Source organism: Cygnus atratus, chromosome 1 (genome assembly GCF_013377495.2).
Source record: "Cygnus atratus isolate AKBS03 ecotype Queensland, Australia chromosome 1, CAtr_DNAZoo_HiC_assembly, whole genome shotgun sequence".
NCBI lineage: Eukaryota > Metazoa > Chordata > Aves > Anseriformes > Anatidae > Cygnus > Cygnus atratus.
In genome coordinates this window covers 92,796,486-92,820,908 of record NC_066362.1, presented here as the reverse complement: position 1 = coordinate 92,820,908, position 24,423 = coordinate 92,796,486, and the positions used below count along the sequence as shown (strand labels likewise).

General features: G+C 39.8%; 5 protein-coding genes across 10 annotated transcripts in view; 3 read left to right on the top strand and 2 right to left on the bottom strand.

Annotated features, from left to right (window-relative positions):
• SENP7 (SUMO specific peptidase 7) overlaps window positions 1–4,397 on the bottom strand; it is a 42,430-nt gene extending 38,033 nt beyond the window's left edge. For 2 of the 4 annotated variants that reach the window (XM_035540427.2, XM_035540429.2), the window contains exons 1-3: window positions 4,336–4,371; window positions 3,335–3,379; window positions 764–871 (exon numbers count right to left, since the gene is read on the bottom strand). In XM_035540427.2, the coding sequence (XP_035396320.1) occupies window positions 764–871; window positions 3,335–3,370 (144 nt within the window). In that variant the 5' untranslated portion in view covers window positions 3,371–3,379; window positions 4,336–4,371. Of the gene's footprint in view, window positions 1–763; window positions 872–3,334; window positions 3,380–4,316 lie in introns of all 4 variants that reach the window. The other 2 variants (XM_035540434.2, XM_035540426.2) reach the window with 2 other exon arrangements.
• A 1,110-nt stretch (window positions 4,398–5,507) lies between these two features.
• Window positions 5,508–9,948, top strand: LOC118245037 (putative protein FAM172B). The gene has a single exon (XM_050708309.1). The coding sequence runs from the start codon at window positions 8,008–8,010 to the stop codon at window positions 8,773–8,775; it is 768 nt and encodes a 255-aa protein (XP_050564266.1). The 5' UTR covers window positions 5,508–8,007; the 3' UTR covers window positions 8,776–9,948.
• Window positions 9,949–10,081: 133 nt separating this feature from the next.
• On the bottom strand, window positions 10,082–11,530 carry TXNL4B (thioredoxin like 4B). The gene is made up of 3 exons (XM_035540543.2): window positions 11,387–11,530; window positions 10,896–11,047; window positions 10,082–10,443 (listed from the first exon to the last, which is right to left on the bottom strand). Exons 1-3 carry the CDS (start codon window positions 11,516–11,518, stop codon window positions 10,278–10,280), a joined length of 450 nt encoding a protein of 149 aa, XP_035396436.1. The 5' UTR covers window positions 11,519–11,530; the 3' UTR covers window positions 10,082–10,277.
• Window positions 11,531–11,665: 135 nt separating this feature from the next.
• Window positions 11,666–15,243, top strand: TRMT10C (tRNA methyltransferase 10C, mitochondrial RNase P subunit). 3 transcript variants are annotated; one of them, XM_035540541.1, is made up of 3 exons: window positions 11,677–11,752; window positions 12,796–12,916; window positions 13,732–15,243. In XM_035540541.1, exon 3 carries the CDS (start codon window positions 13,763–13,765, stop codon window positions 15,005–15,007), a length of 1,245 nt encoding a protein of 414 aa, XP_035396434.1. In that variant the 5' UTR covers window positions 11,677–11,752; window positions 12,796–12,916; window positions 13,732–13,762; the 3' UTR covers window positions 15,008–15,243. The 3 variants fall into 3 exon arrangements, with proteins under 3 accessions (XP_050564265.1, XP_035396435.1, XP_035396434.1); XM_050708308.1 differs by lacking the exon at window positions 12,796–12,916 and having other exon boundaries at window positions 11,666–11,748; XM_035540542.2 differs by lacking the exon at window positions 12,796–12,916 and having other exon boundaries at window positions 11,669–11,752.
• A 200-nt stretch (window positions 15,244–15,443) lies between these two features.
• On the top strand, window positions 15,444–23,463 carry PCNP (PEST proteolytic signal containing nuclear protein). The gene is made up of 5 exons (XM_035540969.2): window positions 15,444–15,558; window positions 19,242–19,462; window positions 21,474–21,548; window positions 22,076–22,131; window positions 23,088–23,463. The coding sequence occupies exons 1-5, from the start codon at window positions 15,444–15,446 to the stop codon at window positions 23,215–23,217; spliced, it is 597 nt and encodes a 198-aa protein (XP_035396862.1). The 3' UTR covers window positions 23,218–23,463.
• The last annotated feature ends 960 nt before the right edge of the window (window positions 23,464–24,423 follow it).

Below are 24,423 nucleotides of genomic sequence, written 5' to 3'. Positions count from 1 at the left end.
CTCTGTAGAGGAACTGATTTGTCTAGCCACATGGTTCTGAAAGCAATAAAACTGGCAATGAACTCTCAATGTCCTGAGTTGAAGGAGTCAAGAGCAGCAAAACACATTTCCTAAGTATGGCATTTATAAAAAACTTAGTGAATTTCAAACAGATTTTGTACTTGTTTGCTTCTATGCCTGACCAAGATAATCAAGACAATCATTTATGGTAATGCCATTTACGGTCTTAATGTGGAAATTAGTTCTTTCTGCATTAAGACCTAAAATTCTACGAGAAGTCATACTGTATTTCAGCTCTTAGATACAAATAACAACCAACTGAAAACTGAATGTAAAAGTGACTTCCATAGCATAATAAAAACAGTTTGGATAAGTAACCCAAATCAGAAAACAATGAAATGACAAAAACCATGTACATATACTCGCCTTTAAACTCATGGTGTAAGAGGTTGCTTCAGGACTTGATATTGGCTCTAACAAAATGGAAACCTTCTGTCAACCACATCTGAGGACCAACTCTGCTTTTTTATGATTTAGGCTGGTAACACAGCACAGACTTCAATTTCTGTAGCTGTATGCTTACAGACACATTCCAGACCTACACACTTGACTTTCCTAGTTAATCTGGGTCAGGTACTGGTCACACAGGTAGAAGGAAGCACTCAGTACTAAAAAAAAAAAAAAACAATCCAGCCTCCGAACCAGAACAAAATGCCCATGCAACTTTCCTACATACTTTATGCTCTGAAGAACTTCTCTTTACCTCTTTTAAAGGGTAGTCCCAATGGTGGGAGCCTGGGAGCCTTGTCAAAGGGGACTGAACTTGGACATCCTCTGACTTGGTGTTTGGTTTCTTCTTTGGTATATGAAACTGAAAATAGAGGATGTTACACACATGATAAAACAATTATCCGCTGGTGCTATGAGCTGACATATTGCCAGGTACAAAGTTCTTGTAACCATGAGACAAAATAAAGTTGCAAGTAAAGCACTGACCTTTGACTTGGACAATGCGTTCTCATTGATGCTTGATCATAAATCATGTCATACCACATGAGGAGCTAGTTTTAACAGATGAAATGTCTTAAAAAAAACACAGGAAAACTCCTCATATTTCATTAACTTTACAACAACCTCAACTACATGCCCAAGAAGTGAAAACCAATCTACTGGTACTCAGTTTTCTTGCTGCCCTCTAATTTACTTACACTATAGATTAACGCTCACATATCAGTTTAAAGAACAATAAAAAGAAAACAGGATAACTGAACCATATGAGGTTTGCTCACTCTCAAAAAAAGAGCATTTATATCTTGTAATAGTATCAGTGCTTTAGTATGATTATTTAGCAGCAGTACTCAAAATACTATCAGCTGTTGTCATTCCCAACCTCTGCAAAAATGAAACTAGTATTTCAAATGTAAGTACTGAAGATAAAGCAATTATTAATTCTTAGCAGTTTGCCAATTCAAAAAAAAAAAAGTATGTAGGAAATAATTTATTGGCATTCAAAACAAAAATAAACTGAATTTCTACAAGTTCATCAAGACAAGGAAAGGGTTACATTTTCTATCAAGTTAATTAAACCCATTAAATAATCTCAGCTAAACACAAGAATGGAAGCCTTGACATTTCTCCAGGTATCCTGAGATGTAAAACCTTACTACTGCAAATATGCCCAGATTCATATGCATCAGCAATGGAACGTAGCGCTGATATCTTTCACACAATCAAGTATGTCAGCCAAGAAAAAGTTGAAGCTACTCCATATGATGGCTACTGCAAAATGTATTTATGAATTGAGTTTGATGGATGCCAGATGTCCTATCTTGCAACATGAAATTACAAGTAAGGACTCTAGAAGAATGAGGCTAAACTTAATTAACAGAATCTGCATTCATCAGCTCCATATGTAGTCTTTCAGATCGTAACTGAGGTGCATGGTATCACCAATGAGATATTCTGTAATTTGAACTGAAAGCGCTCTTATTTTTCTCTATAACTTCTTTGAAACACAAAATATATGTGTATTTTTAGTGAACTTTTAGGCCTGAATTTCTATGCTGTACCTCAACCTGTTTCTGACAGTCAAATACAATACCAGATTCCTCAAATTATAAAGGACATAAGTGTAATACACAGGCATCAACTTCTAATAAAAGTATCTCCCTTACTCTTCAATTAATTTTTAAAGACTGGAAAAGATATTTTCATATTCAAGAATGTCTACGGTTAGGGGGGTTGTTTATTTGGAGAAATGGTTTACAAACTTCTCCTCCTCCAACCTGTGTATCAGTGGCCAGGTACAAATTCCTTACTTCAGAATGCCACAGAAACCACCAGTCAGGCAACAGGTTATAAGCTTTGTGACAGCACATAACTGAATAAAGTTTTAATACACATTTCATGTTACTGAGGTTCAGATGACCTCTGTAATAAAACAACACTGAGAACAGGTTAAGTCAGACTCAGAAAACAGAAAAAGACAGATGGACAGACAAAAAGGGATAAAAAGCATAAGATATGTTCATCAGCAACATTTCCACCTCACTGTACATTATTTTGACAATGTTTGCACTTGTTAAGATCTTGGTTAGTCATGGCCACAAATAACTTCTGGAACAAGCACAAAGTGAACAGGTAACCAACACAGGTTTGAATTTATGGCAAGTGCAATGTATGCAAGTTACATCAGCTTTCCTCTATGAGAAAGGGGCTGAATCAATATATACATGCGCATATGCATTTAGCAGATTCCCCATCTCAACCAGCAGTACTTTTCAGGAGGTTCAGAGCAGTAGGAGCAAGGGTCAGAGATCATGTGTAAACAAGGCACTGGAAAGGGCTTCATTTCCAAGCCGCCAGACAGACCTTATCCAATCAAACCAGCTGCTGTGCCTACAATTTGTTTGCATGAATGCTGCCATTACTAGAAACCACTATTAACATAGATATTTTAGAAAACACTAGCGTACAGCGTCTCTGAACACATCTCTGCAGAAAACCAAGTATTATGTAGTTACGCAGGTCCTCCTCTTACTTAAGCATTATTCTTAATATTTTAGATGTTACTTGGGTCTTAACATTGCCCTGAAAAGTGTGTTTATGGTAAGTGTGTTTATATAAGTTGGATGTTAACCCTTTCATGTAGTAGTGTGTTCAGCAGCAGACATTAGCTTTGAGGACCACTACCTAAACTGGTTCTCAGGAAAGCAGTTCCAGAGAAGTGAAAGCAGGACCACTGGTGAATGAATTTGGTTACACAAACACATCAGGACATGCTAGGATAGCCATAGGCTGAAAGCAACGTGCTGTAAATTGTAAGACAACTTACACTGGCTTGACTTGACGACGATGTTCTTCCATCCATGATTTTTTTCTGAAAGAAGTACACAAAATAAGCTTAGCAGACTGCATTTTATTTTTTCAGAGAGAATTAAGATCACAGTAGTAGGTACTAAGCAAAAACAAAAAATTCCTTTCTAAGGAAGTCAGCACAAAGAAATTGACAGCCACAATACAAAAGAGACATATGCTTGAGGAGGGCTCTGGATTGTAAGCGTGAACAGATGAGTTAACAAAATTTTCTCTAGGATTTGTCTTTAGTGAATACATTTACTGCTTAAATTCACTTATTAGTTACCTCCTTGCAAGAGAATAATTCAGGCTTTGATTATAAAGTGAAAAGGCGTCACAGAAAGACATCTGTAATGCTACAACAGCTCTGATAAAAACAAAAATAAAACCCCAGCATTTCTGTTAACAGATCAAAGCCTTCCTTGGGAAAGAACACAGCTTCAAACTTCCAGCACTCCAAGGGGTTTATTCTCTTTGTACATACTCTACACGCGTCAAAGAGGCATCCTAAGACCTTCAAACCCAAGACCCTCAAAAAGCCTATAACACCCCTTAAACCTAGGTAGGGCCATTTCGCCAGCGGTTTCTCCAAGTCGGAGCCCTGCTGTCAGGCCAGGCGAGCAGGCCGGCCAGGAGGGGACCCGCTGACAGCTCGGGGTGAACGCGGAGCCCCCACCCGGGGCCAGCGGGGCCGCTCCCCGTGCCCCCATTCCCCGTTCCCCTGGTACGAGCGCAAAGGGCTGCCACAAGGGGTCGACGGCATTTACTGCGCTCTCTCCTCAGCCTCACAACCCCTGGCAACTTCGCTTTTGTGGCACAGACAGCCCGCCTCCCTTCCCCTTTGATCCTCCCTCCCCCGGCAGCGGTTCAAGGGCTCGGGCAGCCGCAGCCCCCTCCCCGCCGCAGGGGACGGGCAGCTGGTGCCGAGGACCCCATCGGGTAGCTCCCGCAGCACCCACCGCTCTCGTTCTTGCTCACCCAGGCCCCGGCGCCGCCTGCGCAGCTCCCCCGGCTGCTTCCGGGCATGGCCCCGCCCGACCTGGGAGAACCGCCCCGCAGTGGCCGCCCCTTCCCCTTCCCCCCCTTTTCCCTCAGTTTGCCGCCTCCCCGCCGCTTTTCCCTCTCAGCCGGCCGCGCTCGCTCGCAACGGTATCGGCGACCTCTCTGGGCTTTAACTTTCTGGGTTAGAGCCTATTGCTAAGGGGAATAATAATAATAATAATAAAAAAATAGTATAAATGACGTAGAGCAAGTGACAGCTGCGTGGTTACACAAATTAGCCTCCATCTGACGAACCGATGAGTCGTAGTAAAATCAGTAGATCTGAATTCAGTAAAACAATTGAAGCACGTGCTGACAAACGTTGAAGGAAGAGACAACGCTAACATTTGTGGAAGTACTATAAAAGATTCCGGTTTTTTTTTTTAAGTAACATCCAACCAAACAAAACCAAGATTAAATTGTATTTAGTTTTACTACTTACACTTACATCTCCATTTTAGTCTGAATCCTGAAGATGGATTGTTACCGTAATGCCCTTCAATCCGCACCCCCCCTCCCCGTGTCATACACACTGCTGCAGGAGCCACCACAACCGCTTCCCTACCTCAGTGCTAAAGCCAAAGACATTCTGCAGCCGAGCACAGCTGAACACCACCAAGATCAGCACCCAGCAGCGTAACAACCTCAGCTGATGTCTTCAGAAATCCCTTTACAATAAAAACTTTTTTCCTTTTTTTTTTTTTTAGCGTATCTTCAGAATTGTAACTTCACCGTGATTTTTTAAAATAATAGCAGCTGTTTCTTCTTGTTATTAATGATTTATATCAAGTAATGGGAAGCTGTGAAAAAAAAAAACTAGTTTTGACACTTGTTTACTTTCACATCAAGGAGATTTAGCTTTAATTTATGCTCAGGTGTAAAACAGGAGATGTTAACTAGTAACCTGGAAACACCTGAAATACTTAACACTTCAGATGGCCTTAATTGTCAGAAACTGATGTATTTCATAAGTACACCCCAGAATAATGTATAAAAAGTAAGGAAATGTGAACTAACATGGATTTCCTTTCATGTTATGGAGAAATTATTTGTAACCCCAGAGTCAAAAAGAGCTCTATGATGATGACAGATTTTACAGGAGAACTCTCGGTAGGTAGTGCTGGGTTTTGCTACAATAAACTTTTAAAATAGCAAACTTTGTAATACTTCTATGATTTATACTCTAGTAGCATTTATAATATGCCAAATGCTGTACAAATACTAACCAAAGGGTGAACCATCTTACAGTCTGAGCAGCAAGACAGTGTTCTTATTTTTTCTTACCCAACATTATTGTTTAAAATCAAAACAGTAATTATGAAGGCTGCTAGAATACACATCCTTTAATATTATGTTTATATATAAACAATGAAACAAGCAGAAGTCAAAACTGATTTAGAATGTAAATTTAGTAAAAAGAAATTCATTTTGCAACTACAACTAAAACAATAAATAACCCCTATGGCTTAACTCTATTTATGATATTACAAAAATAAAATGTTTTCTCTGGACTAATACTAAGGTTATGTTCTAAGGTGGTGTTCATCAAATGAATGATCTTAATCAATAACCTAGTTATTGATGCTACTAATTGCTTCATAACATTTCAGTTCACACCTTGAATGCAATCTGAGGAAGGCAAGTCATACCTACACTTGATGTAAACGTGTATTTTTGTGTACTTGCTTCTTCTTCAGAAGAGATCTTCAGAAAGCTTTTACAATACCCTGTAAAACAGAGATTTAAGTAGGTGCCCAGTGTTACATACACAGGGCTTACTTTGGCACCATATGTTTTTGTTTGTTTTGGAACTGGAAAAACATTGCTGTCAAGAGTAGCTTGAAGTAAGAGTGTAGTAACTAGGTATTTGTAGTGTACTGGAAAAACATGCTCTACAACCTCTTACAGAGGAGGAGAGAAACAGAGGGAGAAGTGTTGGACAGCATGACAGCCTGTGAGGAAACTGCATTTACCAATTCCTACCTGTTTTAGGATGTTTTCTCTGTGCTTCACCCTTCCCCACAGACATATTTCCTTAAACCACATGCATTTTTCTTACACTTCATTTTATAGGGAAAACAACATTCATATGTCCTTACTAAATATGATTTTTATATATGATGTCATATAAATATGTATAATCACATTTATTTATTCATATGGTATAGTTTATATATCATAGAATCCACTTTTTATCCTTTCCTAAGTGTCTTTATTATAACAAATATATATAACAAAGGGGTTAGTAGCATTTTCTAGCTTATTCTCTATTAACTAGAAAACAGAAATACCCCTAAAGGGATGGCTTAACATCGCTAACCCTTATGGAGATGACTTAAAGAGAAAATGTATATGCTGTTTTGTGAAGAAGTGCGCTTTTTTTAATTTGGAAACGTAAGAGCTAATTTTCAATGTGCTAAGCAGCTTACCGAAGGAAACTTGCATTCTGTAAAGGAGTTGAGCTCCAACTCAAGCCATTTACACAAAAGTTTTCAGATCACTTTCTGTCCTAGTAATCACCAATACCAAATGTTGTAGTTTTAACATAATCCATGTGATTTATTGCATTCTCAGTGATCCTGATAGTTCAAGAAAAACTGAAAGATATTGTCTTGTACTGATGTATTTGCCAAATGTAACTTCATATAAACCATTTGCCAAAATTCCACCAGTGTGTTAAATGATAAACACAGTTTAAAAATGCTTTTATTTATGGGAATTGAATGCTAGCAAATCTCTGCTGCTAGACAAAAAATTCTGTAGGAGTCTAACCACACCAAAGGTAACTTCATGTTCACCATTTTACATGTGCAATGACAGTCAGTAGTAGATTGAAGAGACCTGAAGAGTTATTGGGAAAATAGAAGGTTATGATAAGTTAGAATATTCAGTTGTATGCAAACTTCTTCCTGGTATAATTCTTATCTGTTGATCAGTCACATGAATTGAAAAATTACTTTAGTTGAAACCAGAGGCCATAGTATAATTTCATGAAAAACTGCTGTATGGACTTTATCCTCTCCTTGTTCCTGGGTCACGGTGGCCATTTTATTCTGTCATTGATTCCGTAATTTCCACGTGGCAAATGCTTACGAAGATGAACTAATAACCAGAGAGATTAACATCAATGTACTGCTGTTGAAATTAAGCAAATGGAATCTGTAAGAGGCTTTACAAGCAGTTGGTTTACTACAGACTACTGTAAGTAATGAATGCTTGGTATGCAACTGCTTTTAAATGTGAATTACAACAGATCTTCTTTAACTGTTGTATAGAGCTCTATCCTTACATTGACATAGCCCTCTTAATTTGCAGTGGTTAAAAACAGAGCATGAACTAAGATTGCAGAAACTAGTAGAGCGTTCAGAGTATCAAGAGCAACTGAAGTATGACTTCAATATAAAAGGGGAACTGAGGCATCTGGACACAAATGAGTCCTTTGTTTTCAATTATTACAAGAATTCGCATGAGAGGAATCATGAACGCTATCAAGTCTTGGGACATCTGATTACCCAATATGTTTATGAGCTCCTAGAAAGAGTCTGCACACTGCAGAAAGTTTATATTCCTACTGATGCTACAGAGGATGAACCAAGAAGTTTCTTTTTTATGAGTGAGAAAGCACTAACAAGTTCCACTAGCATAATTGTCCTTCTTCAGGACCGTGGAGTTTTTCATGCTGGACAGTGGGGGCAAAAGACAATCATCAGGGAGGGCCTGAACCATGGTACTCAAATACCATTCATCAAAATGGCCCTCCAGAGCCATGGAGGAGTGATTGTACTGAATCCCAATGACAACCTTGTTGACGTGAAGATGGAGAGGGAGAAGCTAAGTTTATCTGCCAGAGACGAATCACTAACTTCTACGCAGCCCTGCCAGTGGATCCCCAAGCGGTGCAGCAGCAGCCCTGAGGAGCACACCATGTATGTATGGGACCACTTCATTTCAAGGAGTGCAGCCAAGAACGTGGCCTTCATTGCCCATGGTTACGGTGGCTTGGTGTTCATTGACCTGCTCGTGCAGAGAAAATTGGAAGTCATGAATAAAGTGTACTCTGTGGCATTCATTGACTCCATGCACAACATACAGCATCAGACTGGAAGCGATCCACAAATACAAGAATGGATACTGGAACACTGCCATGAATGGGTATCGAACAGTAAGCCTCCGGATAAAGCTGTGGGGTCCCTCATGAAAGTGAATTGTCCTACTGTCTCTGCTGGAACTGAAAAGTACAGCTTAGCACCTTCCTACTGCATGCACGCTGTCTTTAAGTACCTGAAGAGCACACCGAAAGCTAAGACCACAACAGCCTTTACACGTTCACCTATTGCAACCAGAAGCAGCACAAGTAAGAAGAGAGACAATAAATAAAGGTATACTGATTTGGTTTTGATAGTGGTCTCTTCCTTCCATAACCACCCCTGCACCTAAGGCCCTTGGCAGTGGAGAGACTTTGAGTTGTAAATTTGAAGCTAGTTTGTTTTTGAGAAACATACAAGTTAACAATTAGAAAAAAAGTGCCTTGTTGAAAGTTCTAGGTCACATTCCTTTAGCTATCTGTGAAACTGCAAGTTGCACAAAATAAAGATGTTAAGATATATCAACTCTTATCTGTATCTTCTTTTAAATAAACTTTCTGCAGTTTTAGCTCTATAATTAGATGAAACTATCAGCAAAACTGATTTCTTAAGTACATAGCTTTCAGTAAAAGTACAATTCTGGAATATATAAGGCATGCAAAGGAACTAGCACTCTGAATTATCCTATTGCCTACAACAAGATTACTTCTCACTGTATGTTATACAGTGTTTAAAAATCTTTCCAGAGCTGGAAGATCCACCTTCCTCCTTGAAATGTTCACTCGTAAGTTGAATGATACTCTAGGGAACTACATCCTACTATCCTCCCTCCATTCAAAGATGATATACCACAAGAATGATAGTGACCTAAAGTAATTTTAATTTTAAATCCAACTAAGTCAGTGAGACTACATGCAGTTGCTGTGGACATAAAACACTCTAGCAACCTTCAATTGTCAAACTGATGCAAGAGAATGACACTATTTTGTCTCACTCATTTTAATTTAGAACTAAATGGGAAAGAGTTTTTAAATGTCCATACTCAAGGTTTGTGATTTATGCAAGCAAAAGTTCAAATAGCCTTAAAAGTACATGTAAAGGAAACAGCTACGCTGAATTTTAAGTTAAATCTTGTGGGAACTGAAAGTGATCCATGTCTGCAAAAGAACTCTGAAGGATGATAAAAGCTTTTCCTACAGCGTCAGTTCCTATCTCAGTCAAAAAAATGACTGAACAGTAAAACAGTAACATTGGTTACAGAGAATGGAGTCAAATTCCCTTTCATATTTATACCTATTTGCGATTTTAGTCATGTCTGCTAACATTTGAAAAAGTTTCCACCCCGTTATTCAGTAATGGATGGAAACATGAACAGTCAGGTAAACACTTCCAATAGCAACTATGGCTTTTTAAATTAAGCTAGGTGGGCTGATATTACATTTGAATGAAAGTTGTAGTAAATAAACTATTATTAGAATACACTGTTTAGTTCCTTCAAGAAAATGGCACTGGAGATGCTGTCATTGTGGATGCATGCAACATGTCTGTTCTATAGCTGCCAGTCAGCGTGCAACACAAAGAATAGCCACTTACATGCATTCTACATGTTGAGCACGTAGCTTTATTTACGAGAGAAGCATTAGGTGACAGAACATCTGTCTTCAGAAGGAGACCAATATGATCCTTCAATGCAAATGCTTGAAATGTCCCACAGTGTCAGCAGTTGCTAAAAATGCTCGAAAAATTATCTAGAGTATCTGCCAGTTTCACAATTCTTTATCTCAGGCCAGCCCATTAAATTCCTTGGTAGAGAAGGTCATATTTAGGAATGTTATTGGGATCAATAGGACTTCTTACAATGAGCTTTCCACGCATTGCTCCACGGTAAATCACTTCAATCAGATCTATAAAGTCTTGCTTTGTTTTGAAGCTTCCTACAAATTTGGTGTGATCTGGAGACCTAAAGATAAGCATAAGATAAAGGCAGAATTATAACGTTAAAGTGTTCAAAGCAAAAACACTTGAAGGTAAGAAAAGCTGTATAATGAAATTAAGGATTCTGACTTGGTCATTCTGAAAGAAACCCACAGTGTCTTTTTGTTTAATGTCAGAGCCAAATCAGGAATATACTGTGACATGACATCCTAGGAAATCCAAAAAGGTGCAACATTGTGTCTAAGATTTTACCCATGCTATTTCTTGCAGTCAGATAAATTTCACAACTGACACATACTTATTGAATTACAGCGTATTTCAAAATACTTTTATGTCCTTCTGCCTTTTCTCACAGTTATCTAAAGCAGATGTTGTCAAGAACAGTTTCCAAACATTATGTCTTGTAAACTAGGTAACCCAGAGAGAGACTGTTGGTTATTACAGACATAACAGACAATGTCAGGTAGGATGACATACCCATAATCAACCTTCATATGCTGTCCATTGAAGAAAAATACAGTAGAAGGAATATAACTGATGTCAAAATACTGAGTGTACACGGGAACGTTGTTCACATCCACCAGGTAGATGACTGCCATTTTACTTAGGTCATGAGCTGTCTTTGCAAGCTGAAAAGAGTGAGAAAGGTGACAAATGGATTAAGACACGAGGAAAAAAGGTGGAAAGCTTTATAAAGCCAATTTCCATTACACCTTATCAGTTAAAGCAGGGCTAAAATATCACATTTTCTACTTCAAACGCTTTGTACGCCCACTACGATAACATAAACATCTGCTTAACTTTCAAATGGTTTATGGGATTATTGCATTTTACATTTAATTGTCAGCATGCAAACACCATCTTCATAAGGCCCCATCTTATCCACAAGCAACACCACGTTCTCTTGTGCACAACAGGTATACCCGTAGAGTTTATTTATTAAAAAAAGGGGGAAAAAACGCTCTTACAATATCGTCGAGCTGCAGACAAACAGCATCGTTATCTCTTCCAAACCGGAGAACCAAAACCTTCTCCGCCACGCTTTTTATCGCCTGATCCACCTCCCTCTTACAGGTCAGCTTGGGCAGCAGAAAACTCATCGTGACAGACCGCAGCTTCCGCAAAAGCCCCCCACCGAAGGATTACCAATTAAAAAAAAAAAAAAAAAAAAAAAAAGCGTCAAATTTAAAGCAGCGAGCCAGCCCCTAGCGGGGGGTGAAGAGAGGGATGGACCCTGGCTCCTCCCCAGGCATGCTCTGCCCTTTCCGCTTACGGCGAGCACAAAATGGCGGCGGCCGAGAGTGGTGGCCCTTAGCGACGTGGGGAGGAGGCAGGTGCGGGCCGGGGCGCTGAGGGCTGAGGGGAGGAGGAGGTGGCCTCTTATCGCCCTCATGGCGCCGTGGAAGACTCCCGGGGGGGCTCCGGGCACGCACCGCGGTGCTCGGAGGAGCGCTAGGGGTTTGGCGTGGGCTGCGTTGAAAATTAGGGGGAAGTCGTGTTAAAAAAAATAAATGAGAAAAGCGCTTGCGGTTCTGCAGCTCTGGGTTCTCCAAGAGGTAGTTCAAACGCTGGCAGAATGCTGTAGGTTGAGCGTGTAGAAAAATAACTTGGTTGTTATCAAAAGCTGTGATCAGGTGTTCAGATTGTGTAAATCTATCTTTCTGTTTCACTGGAGCTCCAGTAATAGAAGTTAATTGAAGAATTAGTCCCTTGGGTTCTCCAGTTGGATGACAGACATTCTCAGATTATTAATTTTGCTAGGATGTTTAATACTTAAATCTCAAACTACAAACATTTCTATTGTAATACTTCAGTGTTTTCTCTTGACTTCACAGTTAGGTATTTTCGTTTGTTTTATCTTAATAAAAATAGAAAATGAAAACTCAGTCACAAATTTGACGAGTTACAGTATCACAGAATCATTAAGGTTGGAAAAGCCTCCAAGATCATCTGGTTCAACCATCGCCCTACTGCCAGTATCACCCACTATGTTTAAATGCACTCTATTTTTATATAAATGTTTCCTAATAATATGGTCCTCTTTCTGTGGCTCTGCATCTGGCAGGTGTGTGTATATATATATGTATAAATTCCAAAGTACGTTTAACTTGTTCTTCTGTACATCTGATTATTTTCAGGTGGCAAATTATTGGGGGAGATTATGAATTATATTTTCAAAATCTAAAGCCAATTTTTATGTTTTGGCCAAATCATGTTTTTTTCTAACGTCCACTGAATCTTCAGATCTTCCTTAAGTAGGTTTGCATTGGACAACGAAAATACTAAACATTCTTTGGTATTTTTCTTTCTACAAACCTCATACGTTTAAGTACAAATGTGTGTGAGATTAATGGGATTGTGGGTTTCCTGTCCTTAGCTTTGTGCAGTGACAGTGGCTTCACAGGCAATCCAGCAAAAAGAAGAAAGATGGTCACTTCCTGTACTAGTTCTTTGTTGCTTCATTTTGTCTTTGTTCCAGGAGCTGTCTAGCAAATCAGGTATGGAATCTCATTTGGCTGGGATGATCACACTTTTTTTTTTTTTTTCCTGTTTTCTTCTTTTCCACCACCTGGTTAGTTGGCTTTAGGATCAATTCACTGACTTCGTTCATAGTGTGGCCACGTGAATGTTTGTACTACCAAGGGAGCCAGGAACAAGGGCCTCAAGGGCTATGAGCGTCTCTTCACTGGCGGTAGTGTTGTCTTAGCAAAACTATAGCACTGGTAGTTTCAGTACTTCAGTGACCTGCAATGTGGAAATGCATGGAAGAATTAAAAAAGCAAGTATTAAAGTAAAAAGGAAAAACTTAAGTACCAAAGTTTGCCAATAGACCTTTCTAACACATAATAGAAAGCAAAAATGTGATCTTCTTTGATACAAAGTTATTCCAGAAAATGTTACTAGATGAAGCACCTCATCCATTTTCACAGTGTAGGCAAATTAGACCAGGATGTGTTTTTACAACAATTTCAGACTACATGCGGCATTTTGCTTACGTTTGTTGCAAAGGCTCTTCTTTGTCTAATGATAGGGATAATGGAAATAGATCTCAGGCAATACTTAAAGGTTGACTGCATTTTGAAGTGCAGTAAGTACCACTGTTTTAAGCAGTAGAGATAACCACGTCTAATAATAACAGCACTACATACATCATTTTTATTTAGAAAGAGTAGTAAAGAAATAGTGGAAGCGGGAATTCCTAGTATTTCCCAAGAAGCAAGTTACTGTCTGTTGACATTAATAAGGATGATTATGTGTGTGTTTTCTTCATGACTTCTGACAAGTTTTCTTCACCTCTTATGCTGTTTTGCAGATAAGTGTTTGACCACAGCACGTGTCCAAGTATGCAGTCTGCTAACATGCTTCTGAAAAAGCTTGTAAGATATTCTGTCTTTCCATTTGCTGCACAACATGGGATGAAAAAGGATTTGTTTTCACTCAGTAGAACTCTGATTTTATCACATTGCCTGAAGGAGGACAGTTCACGCAGTCCCTCAGAAAAACTAGATTTAGATGCATGGAAGGAAGTAATGAAATCTGGGTTGCAAGAAGTCAGTGCGACAGCCTCAGAGCCTAAGGAAACTTCCACTTTGGCTGCTGCTCGTGAGATTCTGGAGATGTGGAGGCTAGCTGGTAGATTGGTTCCAGAAAATGTCACTGAAGAACAGCTAAAAACGTTTGTAGAATGTCCTTCCAAGTCAGCCAAAAAGAAGTACTTAAAATTTCTGTATCTTAAAGAACTTTACAAGAAAAATGAGAAAAGAAAGACAGACGAGAGAAAGGAAAGGAGGCTAGAAATGCAGGAGAGCGCTTCAAAAACTGAAGAGCCCAAGAAGAATCAATTTTTATGTTTGTGGGCCAGCTCTATGGATAAAACATACAATTGGAGGGTAGCTCAGTCAATGATCTTTGGCCAACCTCTAGTATTTGACATGTCTTATGAAAAGGATATGTCAGACAGAGAAGTAGCAAATACAGTGAGACAGTTGGTATTGAGTGAAAGTTGCAATCGAAGATCCATGGATCCATTCCACATTCACTTCTGTAACTTCAAAGATGACAGCCTGTATCACAAGGAATTTATCAAACATTATAGAGAAGCGTGGGGCAAACTACTTATAACTGTGACAGACCAGTGCTACACAGATATCTTTCCGAAGGATAAGCTTATCTATCTGACCGCTGATTCTCCCAAAGTCATGAAAACTTTCGATCATGACAAAATCTACATTGTCGGGTCTATGGTTGACAAGAGTATAAAAACAGGAGTCTCTTTAGCACAGGCAAAACGTCTGGGGCTGGAGACTGCGGCCCTTCCACTGGAGAAATACTTGCTGTGGAGTAGCGGTGCCAAAAATCTCACACTGGATCAGATGATGCATATTCTGTTAACCCTGAAAGATACTGGAGACTGGAAGAAGGCTCTGGAATTTGTTCCCAAAAGGAAATACTCTGGCTTTGTAAACAAGCCTGTGCATGAATTGAAAACAGCCTTAAACCTGATCAATGTACTTAAACTTCGGAAGAGGCAGGATGAATTACGAAAGCAGTTTGCGAAGAACTACTCCAAGAAGCTAACACGGAAGTAGAATGCTGAGGAAGAAAATGATGTTTGCAGGCAAACTGTACCCTCATACGCTCTAGTTTGTGGACTTGTGGAACTGTATTTGAGTATTTGTCACTAAAAATGCCTTTGTTAGTCCAACTGAAAGGACCCTGGTGAGGGGTGGGTTTGTAAATTGACTGTGGCATGGGGCAGTTTGAATTTATTTGTACATTGTTGGAATTATGTGAGAGGAAGGAGATAAAATTCACTGTTAAAAGAGCGTGACTCCGTGCAGTTGTGTCGCAGGAGGGCAGGGGAGCGGACTTGCCCCTCAGGGGGCTGCCGTGACAGAGCAAACGGAGGCGCTGCGCGCTCTCCCAGTCATGATGACGCCGGAAGTGCGTCACGCCCGCCGCGCCTCGGGAAAGGGGGGGGGGTGGGGGGACGTGGCCGCTCCGCGCTCGGCCCGCCCCGCCCCTATGGCCGCGCGGGGTGCGGTGCGCATGCGCGGCGCGGCAGGCGGAGGCGGGGACAAAATGGCGGACGGACGGGCGGAGGGCGACAAGGCGCGGCGGCCGCAGCAGCCCGCAGGAGGTGAACACGCAGCGCCTCGCCCCGCGGACCCCGGGAGGGGAGGGGGGCGCGCGGCGGCGGCCACGGGGGGTGGGGGAGCGGAGGGAGCTGACCCCGGCCGGGCCATGAGGGGACAGGGGCCTGGGCCCGCCATCCGCCCGCCTCAGGGCTGGCCTCGGCCCCTCAGGAGCGGCTGCGCCCGCAGCGTGCTCCTGGAGCGCGGAAACGCCGCAGTTGGGTGGCGTTCTGACAGGAATGCGCTGCCTCGTTCTGCCCTGTGCGCAGATCTCACCCTTGCCACTGGCAAGAAGAAAGAAAACGCCTCAAAATTTGCTTTTAACAGCTGTGGTACTTTTGCAAGTAGAGAGACAGTGAATATTCCTTGTGTGCCATTTTAAGCACCTTGGTGGTCTTCTTTTTCGTTTTGTTTCTTTTTTTATTTAATCAATACACAAGTTTTCTGTCTGATTTTATATTATTTCAACCTGAACTTGGATATTCCTGTCTTCTTGTGTACTGCTTATCATCAGTTCTCTTCCAATTTGTAATCATGCTTTTTTCGGTCTTTTTTTTTTTTTCCCTCATCATTTAAAATTGAGAAAATAGCGGCCTTGCAAAGCTAAAGCTTCCCTTTGCTGTTTTTGGTTTAAGTATATCTAGAAACTGGCGGCGATTCTTTGATGAGTTAAAAGATTAAATTAAGCTTGTAAACCAATTAGGGTAGTCTGAACAGTGAATGTCATTTCTGATGATCGCTAAAATATGAATGGTAACACCTGATTTGGGGTAGTTCCTAGACTCTTGAAACTATGGTGTTGTGGATTTTTTGTTGTTGTTTTATTTTGTTTTATACTTTTTACATTCTAGTAATATAATCACTGGACAGCATCACTATGTCAGGTATCCGTACTGTCCTGTGCACTTCTTTGGTGTGCTGGAACATGATCTTAACGAGCTATGGTGCATTGGCCCTAATGAAAGCTGTTATTCACTGATGACTTTTTCAAGCAATTTAAAGTTTATCTTTTGCCAAGTTTTTCCCCCTTAAAGTTAACTTAATTATGACTCTTTAGTGTTTTTATCCCCACTGCATAGTGGTCACGTTCCCACAGACAACATATCCTGTGATGCTCTGCAACAAGCCCTGTTGTCACTTAGACCACCTAGGCGGTGGAGGTTGTCCATTTGCATAGCTTGTTGATACTTACGAGGAAAACTCATCTGTGAAGCAGTGCAGCTTATGATTACTATGATCCATTAAAAGAGCACTGGTCAGACGAGATCTCAGAATATTAGTGGTGCTTGTGGTAGGTGAAATATGACTACCTTGAGATTTCTAGATTTCTAGGAAATAACAAAAAAGCCTTAATTTAAAAAAAAAAAAAAGTCTACCTTGGCTTGGGAAATTAGAGAGACCAGTTTAATGAACGATACACATCTGCATTTATAACTGTTTGCTCTAGAAATAGAATATTTCTAGACGCAACTGTTCCCACACCCTCACAATTGTCCTGAGCTCTTTGTAGCACCTTCAGCAAGTTGAATTTTTCGTAAGGAAGCAATTTCTTCCATCAGTTTACGGTTTGTCCTAAGCAGAGCCTGTCAGTAGTAGCATTTATAGTTCAGTGGTGATAGAACCTAATTTTGAGACAGGGATTGTTTAACATTTCATTGAGAAGGGTGAGAAAACAGGTGTGGGAGTTGATACATGCAACTCTAGATTATCTTAGACATGGTGTTTTGCTTAGCAGTACTGCAGAATTCACAGTCAAAGCAGTAAACTGTAGTCTACTGCAATTTAAGTTAGCTTCAGGCTGGCATTGGCTTAGGAACCTGGACTGGGCCAGTGTGCCCTGACATCTGGGCTGCTGCGATTGTCATATCTTACAAAGAGGCAAACTTCTAGACCCATGGTTCCCAAACTTTTCAGTCCAGTGTAACTTCTCCCTGCCCTCAAATCACCTTACAGGCTATGGTATAACTAGATTAGGCTAATAACTTAATATTCTGTTTAATGTGATTTCATGGACAAGCTGTAAACAGCTTCTCAAAGCACTGCAGAGTGGTGTTTGTAAAACCCTGCTAAGACAGCAGCCAGCACCCAAGGTCACTTGTGTAAATGTTGCCTCTTCTCTTTCGTCTTTATTTGTCACTTCTATGTCTAGAATTTCTGAGTCAAATTTCTAGTGGTGCAGACTAATACTGTTTTTGAATAGAGTGAAGTTAGAGATTTTTATTTCTGTGTGTGTTGTATATATGTTGTATAGTGATCTATCATCTTCCCAAAGGTGAATAATAAATGAATTTTTATTCCAATCACTTATTATCTTGATAACTAGAATAGTGAGGTAGAAAGGGTATATTCTACTGATGAGACAATACTGATGATTTGGGAAATAGCAGAAATATATATATATATATGTATATATAGATGTGGATAGGCAGTAAATGTGCTGTGAATGGGTGCCTGAAAAAAGGCAATATTGAGCAGTTACATGCTTAAACTGCAAGTTAAGGCAATGTTAAGAGAAATTATATATGCCAAATTGAAGGATACTTCTATTTTTCTCATTTCAGTTTCCTCATGTCCCTAGTTTTCCTTTCTCCTGACATGGTTTGCTTCCTTTTTTTCCCCTCAAAACTGCAATCTTGTTGACCCCAAATTCAGACTAGCTTCTCTCCCATTGCTCTGCCTTCTTTATCTGCTTTTTGCTGTTAGAGAGCAGTGCCAAGAAATTTCTTCCCTGGTGGCCTGATTTTGCTCTCTGTGGAGGGTCCTTTTCTCCGTTTCACATGATGAGAAACTGGTGCTAGTTAGAGTTTTTCTTAGTCTAATAGTATGAATGCTTTCCTGTCCATTCTCCAATGCATGCTTTTTTTTTTCCCCATCTGCTACTGCAGTGATTTGCTTATTGCAGCAGCAGAGAATTGTATTTTTGCTGAAGTGTTTACTATGTTCACCACGAGTGTTCCAAGGACACCTTTGTGCCTTGGTGTAGCTGAAGAAGCTGTGTCTATAGGAGATGCAAATGTGATTCGCGTCATTTTTCCTCTGTGAATCATTGTTCAGCTACTATGTTTTCTATGACATTGTGCAAAACCAGAAAAGATGAAATCTCTATATATGTTTTTCTAGTGCTGATTCCTAACTCAAGCAGAGCTTGGCAGATTTATTACAGATGAGATGTGGACAAGCAGTGACTTGAAACATGGTTGAGACAGCCGGCCTCACTGTAGTCACTTCCATGGTCTTAGAGTTGTGCCAGGCAAGCCTAGAGACTGGCATGGACACGTTTTTGTAAAAGTTTGGTAGAATTAAATTTCACTTAAATTATCTGCTGTAGATTTGGAATTGGGATTCTGATTGTGAAACCTTATCTGTTGCAACTTAAACTCTAAAAAGATTTAGTCATCTACATTTAATTTACTACATGAACTTTGACTTTCATACTAAATAAAGAGATGGTGCTTCAAGATTGTTTTCCTGGCTCGTACACAAGAAGTTCTTTACAAGTAGTGGAGTGCTTGTGGTTTCTTCTACTCTTTGTATTTTGCTGTCTACTAAATGTACATTGGTGACAATTGCTGTCACTAAAAACACCTAACCTATTGCACTCAAAGTATAATGCTTTATGAGGTTGCTGCTCCCATCAATCTGCTCAGTAAAAATAGCTCATCTTGGTAAGTTGTTTCGACTTCACCAGGACCTGAAGAAGAGGCAGAAAAACCTGTGAAAACTAAGACTGTTTCTTCCAGTAATGGAGGGGAAAGTTCGAGTCGCAGCGCAGAGAAACGGGCAGCTAATGAAGAAGCTGAAGACTTCACCACAAAGCCTGCCCCTGCCAAAATGTCCAAGTTTGGATTTTCCATAGGCAATCAGACAGCAAAGAAGACATCTGCAATATCCATCAAACTAGCAGCAAATGTAAGTTGTCTGAGGGCTTTTAATTTTCAGGAAAGTGAGGTGAAGGGGAAGTACCGTGGGGAGGCTTCCTTGCAGGAGGAAAGTCTTGAATTAAATGCGGGTGACTTCATCTAAGTTTAAGAAAGCATTGCAGGGCCGCATACCTATGCATATGTAAGGACTTGCGGGCGATTAATACTGGGTCAGTTGTCTCAGGAAGCGTAGGACTTGATGGAAATTAACTGCAGATCTTTGAACATACAGAATAATTTTGTAATGAGATTGGATAGTCTGGAATGATTTCCTGAGGGAAATGAGGAGACTCGTTAAACTGTTCAAGCCACTTTGAAATGAGAGCTGGGAGCTCCGTTGCACGGGATGCTTAAAGGTGCACAAAAGGAAGTCCTCTCTGAGATGCCCTAATAGGTCATCTTCACTCCAAGGATCGTATTTTTGCATGGGAAAGTCTAGCTTGTTTTTCATAACTTTGCTTGTTATTTGCAAGGTCAGTGTGAGTCCTTTATCCTAGTGCACTTTTTTTTAACCTTGTTGAAGAACTTTTTGAAAGCCTATTAAAATAATGTGCAAGAGATGTGACCTCTCTAAGAATTTTCATTCCCTATGTTGTCCAGTAAAGGTTATCCCTGTGCTTGTTTTAATGTGAATCTGATGCTTCTCTTTATTACCAAAGTAGACCTGTACTAGCTCAGGCAAGGACAAGCTAGATGCTGTCTCTACTTAATAAAGTTTATTTATACTTCCCACATCCCACTGTGCTGGGTAGGTTATAAACGCGTGTCTGGATTCGGTTCAGACTGTAATCTTGAAAGGCTTGCACCTGCAGTGCCAGGATTTTACAGATCTGCAAAAAATGAAAAGAGTGGTCTTACTTTCACATGGGAGGGAGAAGTGGGCTGGCAGCATTCTAGGGTATAAATGCAGTCAGGTCAATCAGACTTCGGAAGAATTGACAGAGCTGCCTTCTGAGCTACTAGCAAGCTTTGATTTCTCATGTAGAAAGCTATTTCCAGTGGCAGTAAATTTGGCTCAGGATTTTTGGCTTCCTGCATTTAGTGGGTGACTGACAGTGTACCAGATTTGACAGTGCTGTAACTCAACCGTTTTCCTTTTAGTCATTTCTGTACTTTCTTAGTATGTTACCTGTTCCTGTGGAGTCGAAGCTGTAAATAACGACAGAATATTTACACATTATAGGCTGTTGGATGAGCTGTAGGCAGTTGCCTAAGGACTTATCTGCAGTATCAGGTTCCAAAATACTAATGTATACAGAATGATAACCAATGAAGTCAAAATGGAGGAAGCACTGTATATGACTGATTTAGATAAGTGGTAGTACTGTCGCAGCAAGCTGTTAATGATGATTCGACACTTTCTTAGTAGTCTTACAGCAAAAACAGAAAGTAACTCAGATGTAAGTAGCCTGATACACTTGAAGTAGAGGAGGGTATTTCTGGAAATCTAAACATCTGTTTTTCAAGGGGCCTTATATTAATCAGGCCTCCATGGTGTGATGCGCAGTGATACTAGTTAAAAAGCATTGGATTATTTTAAGCCAGAGAGCTGTTAAATTGTTAAAAGATGGGAAAGGAAACATATTCAGCTACCTGGCATTAATGGATAAGAAGACTCCAAAGGAATAATGTTAACAGTAGCATAGTAAAACTCTGAACACCACGACTTAATGAAGTCCTGGTTTAATTGTTCATGTCATGCAGCAGAGGCTGTGTACCCCTGCAGTGTGCTAGGAAGTTGAGATTCGCTTGTTGTAGAATTGTAATCTGAGAAGGCTCAACCAGCTTTTCAGAGAGGATCTTGAACAAATGAGAAGCCATTTTCCCTTTCGTTGGAGAGAAACCTTGACCTGTTTGATTAAATCAAAAATACTTTTCCCCCTTGTTGCCCCCATCAGTTTCAATGAAAATGTTTGACTTTAACAGATTATTTAAAATGCAAAGGGGAGCTTTTTTTGAGTTGGTAGACTTACTTTCCTTGTGCATTTCATCTCTTTCAGAAGCCTAAAGAGCCCGTTCCAACCCTTGCTCCAAAAACACTTTCTGTAGCAGCGGCTTTCAATGAAGATGAAGATGTGAGTAATAAGCCAGTGACTGACACAACTTCGAGTCCCGTTGGTGTAGGTTAGAGTTACGCAGAGACCAGTGGGTCATTCAAGTTTTTTACATAATGGTGGAAACTTTCAGCTTAGAAACATCTCTTGTTTTTCTGTTTAAGTATGTACAATTTTGTAGCACTGTGTTGGTTCAAGAAATCATTAAATGTACTGATAACTTCTCCCTGAAAATGAAACATACATAATTCAAATTTAATGGTTGCTTTCTCTGGGCTTGATTTAAAAAAAAAAAAAAAAGGGGGGGGGTGGAGCTAGAGAGAAGTCATGCTCCTTCTAGTTCGAGTGTTTTGTTGTCGTGTTGCTGCTGCTCCTTCTTACACAGAGATGATCAAAGGAATTTGTACTTGTTACTTTCTGTAACCTTGTAGAATCTGTTTTTGTTCTAAATCAAATGACTTTCCTGCAGGACTGTATTCCCCATATTATCACTGAAATGTTCAAAAGATAGCAGCCAGGCACACTCTAAACTCCTTTTTCCTTTGTAGAGTGAACCAGAAGAAATGCCTCCAGAAGCTAAGATGCGCATGAAGAATATTGGAAGGTAGGTCAGCTGTGGCTTGGAGAAGGGTGAGCACATGAGAGTTTCTTCAGCTCAGGTCAGATCTTTCAAATGGTTTACAATTACAGAAAGATGGAATAGGTTCAAAAGTTTTTCTTCAGACAGAAGAAAATTCTATCTAAAGTTTCAGCTGTAGATTGAATTGTACATTTATATTTGCACTTTGGATCATACTTGCTGCCTTCTTTCTGAAGAAGAAATTGATTCTGTATTAAACAGAAACTAGTTCGCTTCTTGGAGAGTGAGTATTAGTCAAGAGTTGCAAACTGCAAGTCTTCCTGCTTGCATCTAAACTTTATATCTTTCTAGTTCCCCATTTTATGTATTGCCCTGAAATAATGTAGTCTGCTCAGATTTTTTTAAACCCACGCAAGAAAAAGATGAACATTATGTCTTTTAGAGGGAAGAATAATAACTGGTGTACTTTTGAAATAAATGTATATTATTCTTTTGCTTGACACACATTTGAGACACAGTAGGGCCAATCTTAAAGTAAATATGGATGCTTCCAGAGAAAGCCTCACTTAAATGAGGGATGAATTTGGGGCATATATATTTTAAAGAGTCTACCATAATAGACTGCTTTTAAAGTCAGTCCCCTGAAGGCTTACTGCTGCTCAGTGGATTTTTTTCTACAATAGCAGACTTGCATTTTTATTTTTTAGCCCTTAAAACAGATTCTTCACTGCTAGCAGCAGTTACTGCCGCTTCCTCTGCTGCCCCATCTCATTGCTCTCTTGGTGTACCACAGACAGATGAGTTCTGTGGCCAATTAACAGTTGCCAATAACAAGGACTCCTGATGTAACTGAAAGAAAGATATGTGTGGTAGTTCCTGGCAGCAGGCTGGGCATGAAACCAATGTTTTCCATGTCCTGTTGCACCGATTACTACAGTTAAATTGACTCTCTCAGCAGATACTGTTTTTGCTTTTCACAGGGATACACCAACCTCAGCAGGACCAAATTCCTTCAATAAAGGAAAGCATGGGTTTTCTGACAACCAGAAGCTATGGGAACGAAATATAAAGTCTCATCTTGGAAATATCCATGACCAAGAAAATAACTAAATGATGTGGATTGAGGTTTGGGGGGAGGGGAGGGTATAACATTAAAGGAACAGTTTCCTTTTTTAAGAATGGTATAAGACTATCTTTGGAGCCACTTTTTTAAGATTTTGAGTGGTACACTAATAACTGAGTTTGAAATTAGAGGTAATTTATGTTTTGTATACAGATTTCAAGGCATTTGCTAATTTTGTAGTTCCATGTGATTAGTTTCAAAAGGTTACAGATAATAAAGAAATTGGAGTGGTACCTTTTTAAGATTTTTTTTTTTTGTCAGTGATTAAGGTGGATGAAAAAGGTTACTGTCTCTTTAATCAGGTTAACATTGAATGCTCTTGCATTCTCACTTCTGGCTCCCTCTTCCTAACAGGAGAAACAGTTGGCTCCTGGGAATACCGATAAAGAGTGAGCATTGTTTGTGCTAGAAGTGTTACTGGACTATTAATTTGAATATGAACTTAAACAGGAAACATTAAGAACCTAGACTTTTTTTTCTCTCCCTACAGTTAACTTTTGTTTAGTCTCTGCAAACTAGGAATTATGTTGCTCTGAGTGGCTCTGGTAACTTAGCTCTAATTTTGTTTAAAACTTCATGTAGGATGTGTTACATTCTGTGGCTTGTTTCATCCTAAGGAAATGGGCCTTGTCTGTATATTAGATACAGTCTGTAAAGAATATTCACTACAAAGATAAATCAGTATTTTCAGTGTGCTCCTCTTAAATCATTAGCCTTGAGTAGTGCTTGTTAGCATTTCCTTGTGAATTAAATAGAGACTAATAATAAAAGCAGTAATTAGTGATACACAAAAGCCACCACCAAAAAGACAAGATAATGTACATTAAGCTTCCCATTTGGTTGAAATATTTTTCTTTACTATGCCTAGAAGGAGTAAAAGCCACGCCAAAAATCAGTAACTCACTGCTTAAGTATGAAAAATCTAAGATGCACTTTCCCTGTCTTGCCATTTAAAACAAAATGCCTTGATGCCTGTGACTTCAGTGGACACTATCAGGTTAAAAAAAAAATGTTGTTTTTGCAGTCCTAATGCTCCTAGGAAGTGTCAGCTTCAGAAATAACTTGCTCTCTTTCTGTCTGTCTGCCTTTTGCAGTAATTCTGAACAATGATACTGGCATGGTCACTGTAATTTCCTAGCTTGCGTACTGCAGAACAGTGCTGAAAGATTTTAAACCTGCTGAGGACTGTCTAA

Bases quoted from the DNA above. Each gene is read 5' to 3' on its own strand.
- LOC118245037 (XM_050708309.1), top strand. From the start codon at position 8,008: ATGAGTGAGAAAGCACTAACAAGTTCCACTAGCATAATTGTCCTTCTT.
- TXNL4B (XM_035540543.2), bottom strand. From the start codon at position 11,518: ATGAGTTTTCTGCTGCCCAAGCTGACCTGTAAGAGGGAGGTGGATCAG. The intron at 11,048-11,386 runs GTAAGAGCGTTT...CACTCTTTTCAG, and splicing joins GTCTGCAGCTCGACGATATT to CTTGCAAAGACAGCTCATGA. The intron at 10,444-10,895 runs GTATGTCATCCT...GCTTATCTTTAG, and splicing joins CATATGAAGGTTGATTATGG to GTCTCCAGATCACACCAAAT.
- TRMT10C (XM_050708308.1), top strand. From the start codon at position 13,763: ATGCAGTCTGCTAACATGCTTCTGAAAAAGCTTGTAAGATATTCTGTC.
- PCNP (XM_035540969.2), top strand. From the start codon at position 15,444: ATGGCCGCGCGGGGTGCGGTGCGCATGCGCGGCGCGGCAGGCGGAGGC. The intron at 19,463-21,473 runs GTAAGTTGTCTG...CATCTCTTTCAG, and splicing joins CCATCAAACTAGCAGCAAAT to AAGCCTAAAGAGCCCGTTCC. The intron at 22,132-23,087 runs GTAGGTCAGCTG...TGCTTTTCACAG, and splicing joins CGCATGAAGAATATTGGAAG to GGATACACCAACCTCAGCAG.